The sequence below is a fragment of the Geospiza fortis genome, unplaced genomic scaffold (assembly GCF_000277835.1).
Source record: "Geospiza fortis unplaced genomic scaffold, GeoFor_1.0 scaffold23, whole genome shotgun sequence".
NCBI classification, from domain to species: Eukaryota; Metazoa; Chordata; class Aves; order Passeriformes; family Thraupidae; genus Geospiza; species Geospiza fortis.
This window is the reverse complement of record NW_005054303.1, coordinates 4,905,619-4,914,725: the sequence shown is the minus strand read 5'-3', so window position 1 is coordinate 4,914,725 and position 9,107 is coordinate 4,905,619. Positions and strand designations below refer to the sequence as shown.

Sequence of the window (9,107 nt, the reverse complement as noted above, 5' to 3'; positions counted from 1 at the left end):
CCCCCGAGCCCCCCGGGTGACGCAGCGCCGGGGCCGGGAGGAGCGGGGCATGGCCATGGGGACGGGGGGGTGGGGCGGGCACAGGGGCAGCGGGGCGATGGGAACCCCGACCTGAGCACAGCGACCCCGGGCAGGGTTAAGGTGGAGAGGGGCGAACACGCACACGCGTCCTGCGCTCCCCGCGCATCTGCGGCCGGCCTGCGCCTGCTATATTTAGCAGTTGTTAAATTGTGCTTAGGAGACTTATTCTCGCGTCTCTTCGGGTATTTGCGCTTGCTGTTTTTCTTACCAACCTGGCGAGCATGTTTTAAATTCCTTTTTTCCGGCGTCTCTCTGATCTCATCCTAGCCCTCCTTGCCTTGCCAGGGTTCCCTCGGGGTCAGCCGCCCCGCTGGCCTTTCCGTGCCCAACACCGTGCACATTGCTGCTTTTCTATCTTGGGCCGCGTTGCTGCCGTGCTGGCCAACCTGGGCTGCACTGTCCTGGGGCAGGCCCTGTGCAGGGAGCGCAGCTCTGCTTCCCTCAGGGATGTGGGAAGGGGTTCCCCGGGCAGGGAGGGGAGTTCTCCTCCCCCAGGGATGTGGGAAGGGGCGCGGACGCTCCTGTAGCTCTCGCTGTTGCCAGCGGTCATTGTAGGGATTGCTGGGTCACAGAGGATTCATTGCTCCAGCCTGTGTGTGCAAAATGCCTGTGTTCAGGTTGGTGTAACTAACAGGCCTGCATGTGGCTTCTAAAAAGTCCTTTGATGATAGAATAAAGCAAAGGTTTTCAGTAATGTGTGGTCCCTCTGCAGGTGCTGCTGGAAAGGCTGTTCCAGATTCCATTAATGCAGAGAGCATTAATGCTCTGCTGCCTTCAGAGATGCTTACATGTTCTCTGTGCCTGCACAGAGCGATATGCACATGGGATATTGTGTTTTAGAGGAAACCTGCATTTTCTGCCCACTGGACTTGCCTTGAGCTGAGGCCAGGAGTCATGGCTGTACACTCCATATGGTGGCACAGTCTCTGGTCACTGCTCAACCCCTGCCTGGGGCTCAGAGCCTCCCTGGGAAGCATAAAGGCACCTGGTACTGGCCTGGAGGACTGAATTGTAGATCTCTTATCTCCTGACTTGGTGCTCTTTGACTGGTTTGCCAACCATGTTGTGCACTCACACCTCAGGCCGGTGGTCCTGCTGTAGCTCCAGAGCCAGGAGGAAACTTCAGAGTAACAACCATGGCATTCATTTCATTTCAGGTGCTGCTGGTGTGCTGGTGGGACACCCCTTTGACACTGTTAAGGTGGGTTCATTATGAAATATATTCATCTCTAAGTAGAAAACTTCGTTTCTCCAAGCAAAAAAGTCCCCAGACGCTGTAGGAATGTAAATCTGTGTGGGAAAGCTTGGAGCAACCCTCCACAGCTACTGGTTTAGATTCTTCAATCTCCAGCTCTTCAGAAGTGAAAACTTAGTAACATAAACCTTGGCCTTAAACTGCAAATTCAGTGCAGTAACAATTACATATTTGGAAATACAACTTTGCATTGAAGTAAATTTTGCTCTAAGCTTGCTTCTCTGCAGCTGTTCAACACTAACTGCTGAAACTGCCTCTCCCTGCACTTGTAGCTCAAACCCACTTTGTTAGTGTGTTGAAAGGTTGGTGTTCTGTTTTCCCCTCAAGCTCTGCTATTACTCCTTAATTTGTAGCATTAGGTGGAAGTCAATAAAAATCCACAGTATGGAGCTTGTCTGGGGGCTGTTTCCTCCAAGTATTATTATATATTTTCATAACTTTCCAAGTTAAAATTGGTTTTCTGATGGTTTGTGTGTGTTACACATACTTCAGCTACCATAAATACAAGATTTGAGATCTCCTGGAGGGTCCCTCAGCCAGGGCTCTCAGAAGCCCAAGCCCATTTTTCAGAACAGAATGACAATTTGAGTCATCTTTTGGCAGCCTTATCCAAAGCCTTGCAGTGCAGAATGGAAGGGATATCAGTGCGTTCCCTGCTCAAGTAATCCATCAGGTCACTTGACTGCAGCAGACAGCATGCCACGTAGTAGTTCTATATTTGGAACACCTGTACCTTGATGAATTTAGATATGCAAAGGCTGTGGGCTGATAGTGTTACCCAGGACCCCAGCACAATCTGTATTCCAGCACATGGTTAGTTCAATACAGAATTCCTGACTTAGTGGATACTGATCCTCCTTGCAAGCTGCTCAAGCAGTAAAATCTTTTTGTTGCTCAGAATGTGGCACATTTGACAGTTAAATAATTCAGCTGAATTCTAGAATATATTTTCAGGAATAGCATCATCCAGACTCGCACAATTTTTATTATGGTGGTACAGGGCCAGCTGTCTTTTTCTCTCCCATCCTGCCAAGTTTTACATGCTTAACTGAAGGCGATCAGTCATTTCATTGAATCCAGTAAAACTGCTAAAATTCTATGCTCAGACTAAAGGTAACCATGTGTGGGTTTTAGTTGGTGGTTTGTTTGTTTTGTTTTTCTTTTTAAAGTGGAACAGCTTCTATTGCATGAAGCTGAACTTTTAACTGTAGAAACTGGGGCCCCCTTGCTGGTTTCAGCAGATGTATCATTGCAAAATAGATGTATCAGCTTGGGAAAAAAGCATCTTACTTCACAACAGAACGAATAATTTGTTTTTAAATGTTTTATGAAATCTAATGTGACACATTATATTTTCATATCCTTTAGAAGTTATTGTATGTGTTTATCTCTATTTTGTTAAAACAAATACTAATGTTTGTATTATTAGCTGGCATAGCCACCACTGTATGTGGAAAAACTAACCACCCTTTAAGGAAAAAAAAAAAAGACATTGCATAACTTGTGTATGTATATGTGTTAATTCTTAACTTTTTTATTATTCTGCAGTGTTTAAAGGGCTAGCTGGTAGTCACCTTAGACTGTGCATTTTTAATATAACTGAACAATGGGAAAGCTGCTTAGATAAGCCAAAGTTTTACATCTGCCTTGGCATTTAAGCTCTTTTGGTTTTTTTTTGGCTGGTGCTTGTGTTTCGCAGAGCTGGGAGGGGGATGGTGGGACACACAGGGAGACATTAAGCTGGTGAAGTCACCCTGCAAAACCTGAAACTGAGCAGATCTCAGAACTGGCAAACTCTTTATCCCTGGTTTGTTGATGTAATGTATAAAATTGCTTTTTTGCTTTTAACTGCCTTTACTTTCTGAGCTAGGGGCTGTCTTCATTAACAGCAAAAGTGTTACTTTGTTGTAGATGACAGATAAGCCTCATCACGGGAGAGTTACCTAGTAAGTATAGCCCAGGTGAACACTTCTGTTTCTCTCAGTCTTAATTTATTCCCAAATGTATTAGTTCAAGTAAAGAACTGAAAGACTTATGAAGCTTTTTCCCTTTTTAATTTTAAGCTGATGTGTCCCTCTTCTACAGCTATGGCACGGAGGGAGCGGGGTTTAAATATCCCTTTTTTTAAATGTAGTTTTATTCTGAACCTTCTTTCTGCTATGCATTTCTGGCTGTATACACTCCCACACACAATGCCTCTAAAACCAAATCTCAAGCACACTGCTGTTGAGGACTTATACACTACATATTCTTGGATGATGTTTTCATTGCTCAAATACTTCTGAAGTCACTGATTTCCCACATTATGGAATGCTTGGACTGTTTTGAGGATGTAGTGCTTTGGGTTTCTTTATTTAGTCTTGAGTGTCTTTATGCAAGTCTTCAGTGATGTGAAATTACTGGGTGTTGTTAGTGGAGCTAAAACCTTAGTAACAGTGTTTTCCCATAAGAAGGAAGCTAGGTAAATGGGCCATGAAGGGAACAGGTGGATAAACTTTGTGCATGATTCATCTTTCCTGTAGTTGTTCAAGCTCTAAGGAGCTTGTTGAATATGGCATTAACACACATGAAAATGCAAGCTTTTTGTGTGCTCATTGCCATACCTGGCAGCTTGCTGATGTGGGTACCCTTGTGTGACCAGCACTGTGCTCAAGAGAAAGAGGATTTTCATTCTTAGACCTGGGTAGTCAGTACTCTAAATATTCTACCCTACAGCAAAGCTTAATTGGTTAATATTTCATAAAATATTTAGACAAAAATAGAGGGAGCTGTATACCACTAGGAAATTCAGCCCATAGATATGGCTAATTCTAAACTATTAAGCACAAGCAGAAAAGATAAAGTAAGAAGGTTTCTAAGCTGCAAATCCCCCAAAGCCCTTACGTGTGGAAGTCAAGGTTTGAAACAATAACAGTAAATTCTAAATGGAGTAAAACCTTTGTTTGTGCAATTGTGACAACTTGCTAAGATTTGCCTTTGCTTGTGGACCTGCTTCTTTAACGGTTTTGACAGTCTGCCTACCCCCAGAAGTCACTTGGAGTGACAGAGGATTTATTTTCTTTGAATCCTACTGTAAACCTGCTTTTAATGCTGAGATGTTGCAAGGCCCAAGGTGATCTCAGCCTCCCACTATGGCTAGCATACACTAATGTACATACTAAAACAACACTGAAAACTAAAGTTCTGATTTACAAAGCATAAAATAACATGTGTGGTAGGAAAACCATTGAAACTGTCAATTACTTTTTGCTTTGAAGAAAGCTAACCTGAGTATAGCATTGGGACAAACCACCTCCATAAATCATTTGCTAGACACACAGATTACAGTCTTTCATTGCTGTGGTGGTGGTTTTTATTACTTTAGGCAACCATGAAAAAAAATTAAATGCATGAATGTTTCACATAGATGTAAAGATGTTCTTCTTTTGCTCAGAACAAGAGACTGAAGTTTTTTTGCCCTGGAGTTGCAGCAGCAGCAGCATTACAGGGTTAATAAGCTTCTTTTCTGAAGATCATTCCGTCCCTCCATGTGGGAGATCAAACACAGATTTATAATTTCATCAGTCTAGTGAAATCAACTTATTTCATTGCTGGGTGTAGAGCTTTGCCTGAGCTAGGTAGAACTAAGACTCTTTTAAAGTGTGCTGAGGGCAAATAAGCATGAAAGAACAGAAGTGAAATTTTCCATTATGGGTTAAAAAGCATCCAGAAAAGGGATCTCCTAAGAGCAGCAGCTACAATAGCATTCATCTCTCCAGCAGAACATACTGCTTCAGTTTTGGAAAAGTTAATTGATTGCTAACATTTAAAGGTTTGAAGCAGCTACACCCTCACCAATTGCTTGCGTTCAGCAGGCTAAAAAACAAAACCAGGCTGAAATTTAAAAGGACAAATGGCTTTTTACTCCTTCCCTTATGCAAAGGTACACATTTTAAGAGCCACTGCCCAGCTACCCTCTGGTAAAAAAAAAATTAGATCTCAATGAATGGTCCCAAATCTGGCATTTAGAAACACTATGGGTATTGTAGAAAGTTTCCATCCCTTTAAAATTATCCTAATCTCATGCTTGACTTGCAAATAATTTTTAAATTAAATTGCTTTAGGTTTGCACAGGTATTCCTTAGTGTGAACAGAAGTATTCTTGGCAAGTAAAGAAAGTCCCTGTTGTAGCCTGTACTGGAAAGCATCTGTTTGAAATTCTAGATGTCAATATACCCTTCCACTTATTGGTTTGCTAATAGTTACAAGAAGTTAATGATCCTCTTCCCTCACGTTTTCACTCCCTAAATTAATTCAAAACACTTAGACAAGATTATTCAAATTATTGTGCCACATGTGGCATTCCAGAGTCCAGCCTGTGCTCTTGCATATGCATTGCTATAGAAAATCTCCACATAGGTACAAGACAGTAGCTTACCCTTTAGGCTGTTCCTGATGTACAAACTGGTATCTCACACAACTTTTTATAGGTCCGTCTGCAAGTTCAAAATGCAGAGAAACCTCTCTACCGCGGGACTTTCCATTGCTTTCAGTCCATCATAAAGCAAGAATCTGTAAGTACAAAATTAATGCTTTGTGTATTTTTTTAAAAGTCTTTTTGTGTATTTTGGCTCAGGAGGGTGGGAAAGCTGTTAAAAACAAAGCTGGCAAATGTTGAAGATCAAGAGATAAAGCATGCTCTGAACCTCCCCTCACCCTAGGGCAGATATTGTAGTCAGAACTTTGCCAGAAACTTTGGGAAGAAGATCACTAAGTAAGAAGATGGTCTTTTGAGGCTAACTTATTAAATAAAATAAGTAGTTATTTAAATAACTAGTTTTCTGAGAATTTAAGCAATGAGTGAAGAAATTGGTGAGGTGTTTTTGCTGCTGCTGAAACTTTAAGACCATTGTTAAAAAGCTGGTTTCAGGATTTAAGTAAGCTATTTTAAAAAGTATAAAATTTGCCAGAGAACTGATCTCTGGGTGGAGTAAAATTATTTTCTGAATGTCTTCAACTATATTTTTGTACTGCTAAATTGCTTAGATGTTTGTGTGCTAGGCAGAGATGAAATTGTTATTACAAAACGTTTGTGATGGGGTACAAGGGAGAGCCAGGAAGGCTGTGTTCTGCACTTTAAGGAGGTTATCCACACCACTGCTAAAAAGGGTTTTTCCTCCCTTCTTCCATTAGGCTTTTGGACTCTATAAAGGTATTGGGTCACCAATGATGGGACTGACATTCATTAATGCACTGGTGTTTGGTGTGCAAGGCAACACCCTTCGTGCTCTGGGCAAAGACACTCCTCTGAACCAGTTCATTGCAGGCTCAGCAGCAGGGGCCATCCAGTGTGTCATCTGCTGCCCCATGGAGCTGGCAAAGACAAGGATGCAGCTTCAAGGAACGGGAGAGTACAAACTGAAAACGAAGAACTACAAAAATTCTCTGGACTGTTTGATCAAAATCTACCAGAAGGAAGGGCTGAGGGGCATCAACAGGGGCATGGTCTCTACCTTCATAAGAGAAACTCCAAGCTTTGGCTTTTACTTCCTCACCTATGACTGCATGACTCGGTACTTGGGCTGTGAGGCTGAGGACAGCTATGTTATTCCCAAGCTGCTGTTTTCTGGGGGGATGTCAGGCATTGTGTCCTGGCTCTCCACCTACCCCATGGATGTGATCAAGTCGCGGCTCCAGGCCGACGGCGTCGGGGGCATCACGCAGTACAGCGGCATCCTGGACTGCATCCGCAAGAGCTACCGCGAGGAGGGCTGGAGGGTGTTCACCAGGGGCCTCACCTCCACGCTCCTCCGTGCTTTTCCTGTCAATGCAGCTACCTTTGCCACTGTCACTGTGTTCCTGATGTACATGAAGTCAGAGGACAGCCTTCCCGAATGCGAGCCGGGCTCGGTAATCCCTCAGCCTTCCAGTTTGTGAACCTTCTCTCCTTGTTCTCCCCATCCAAAGCCCAGCTGGTTGGGTTTTGTGAAACATGAACACTCGACCCACACAGGTAGTGTAGATTTATGCTATTTGTATAAAGAATTCCTAAATGTATCAAATTGGGATTTCATCTCACTACTTGTATAAGCAGCGTCTTGCCTTATTCAAGACTCCACATCTAGTAGTATTCAAGTAAGAGGGGGACCTGCCCCTAGAAAGTTGCTGTTGTGGCTCCAGAAGAGGCTCTGGAGAGTGTTCTAGCACCAGAAATCGAGTTTTCTTTCTCTCAGGTTCTGAATGACTGAGTTGAGTTGAGTTGAATGCAGAAATGTTTTCATGAAAGAAATACTCATTTTGTATGTGACAGGAGTCAGTGTACTCCTCTAAGGTGAAGAAGGGAGAAGTTTAGTGGTGGAGGCATTTTGCAGGTAACCCTGAACTGTAAAGGCATGGACTAGCATTCAGCTAGTCCTGTGTTTTAGTTTTCCTTTGCTTTTATATGTCAAGGGTTTTAGTAGCAACTTTGTTCATACTGATTTGTAAAAAACAAACAAATTTGTACCTAAGTTACTCCCTGACCTTTCAGCTTTGAATAAATATCTTAAGCACAACGTTAGCATCTGCACTCAAATGCACTTGTTCCTCAAATCTCAAGGCTTGTAAGGATTTAGGGAAACTCAAATCTAATAGGACTGGTGTTGTTTGCCCTCACCTCTTTCTCATTTGGTGGGTGCATGGACTGTATTGAGTAGTTCAGTCTGGTGGACTTTGTTCTCTGAAGTTAATGCAACTTTGCACCACTTCTCCCAACATGCCCCATAGCAGCCAGTGATGTACAGAAGTCAAAGTCCTGCCTGTGGTATTGCACAAAATGTTTGTGGGTGCAATGTTAGCTTAGCAGCCTGAAGTATCTTAGAAATACATAAAATATCTAGGACTGGAGGTTTCATACATTTCTAGAAAACAGAGGTGTAAGTGTCTGAAATGGTTACTGTTCAATACACTTGCATTATGAATTTAAACAATACTGATTTTTATGTATTTAGTTACAGTGCTACTGCAAAGAAGACTGAAAAGGGTCTTAGAGAATTTTCTTGTTACATTAATCTGCTGTATTTTTTTACCATTCTGTTCAAGAAGAATTGAATTAGCCAAAGAGCTACAAACAGTTATTTAAGATTTGAGCTAAAAGCTACACATATTTAGCACAAAGAGCCAGGAGGAAGGACTGTATGTGTGTGAGCAATGTTTTCAAACATATCAAACTAGTTCAGTAAGTACAACTTGTTACACTTTTGGTTGGGACAAGTGCAATATGTGTTTAATATATATGAATTTTCTAAAGAAGCGTTGTTTCATAGCATTTTGCACTGTAACAAAATATGCTGGAGAAACCTGTAAAATTGGTATGTCTTTTTATACCTTGAAGGTATGGTGGATGTTTTAGTGCCTACTTGCACTGAGATTCAAATTGAATGTTAAATCTGTCTACTGAGCTGCATATGCACAACAAATCACAGCAAAGACCATTTACACCTTTGTACAGAAGTATGTCAATTCTTGTATATATATTGAGGGAATAAATTTTTTTAAAATTTTGCCTTTGATTGTTTGAAATTGTTTTGGTTTTTTTTTATGTTTTACTCAGATGCTTCCTTGTGTTAAATCAAGCTTGCATGAGGATGGGGTTTTTGGTTTTTGCCAGGGAAAACTTGCTCTGTATCTGCCTTGTGTGCACCACTGAGAAGGGCAGGGCCTTGCTCTGGCTTAGGCTCCACCAAAGAAAGGAAGTTGCCTGACCTCACCTCTTTAAACTGACCTTTCCTCTTCTGAAAGAACAATCCTACTG

General features: G+C 42.1%; 1 protein-coding gene across 3 annotated transcripts; it reads left to right on the top strand.

Annotated features, from left to right (window-relative positions):
* The first annotated feature begins 1,237 nt into the window (after positions 1-1,237).
* On the top strand, positions 1,238-8,858 carry SLC25A29 (solute carrier family 25 member 29). Of its 3 annotated transcripts, XM_014311878.2 has the most exons (4): positions 1,238-1,282; positions 3,248-3,282; positions 5,806-5,889; positions 6,509-8,858. In XM_014311878.2, the coding sequence occupies exon 4, from the start codon at positions 6,542-6,544 to the stop codon at positions 7,250-7,252; it is 711 nt and encodes a 236-aa protein (XP_014167353.1). In that variant the 5' UTR covers positions 1,238-1,282; positions 3,248-3,282; positions 5,806-5,889; positions 6,509-6,541; the 3' UTR covers positions 7,253-8,858. The 3 variants fall into 3 exon arrangements, with proteins under 3 accessions (XP_014167353.1, XP_014167354.1, XP_030922179.1); XM_014311879.1 differs by lacking the exon at positions 3,248-3,282 and having other exon boundaries at positions 1,244-1,282; XM_031066319.1 differs by having other exon boundaries at positions 1,250-3,282.
* The last annotated feature ends 249 nt before the right edge of the window (positions 8,859-9,107 follow it).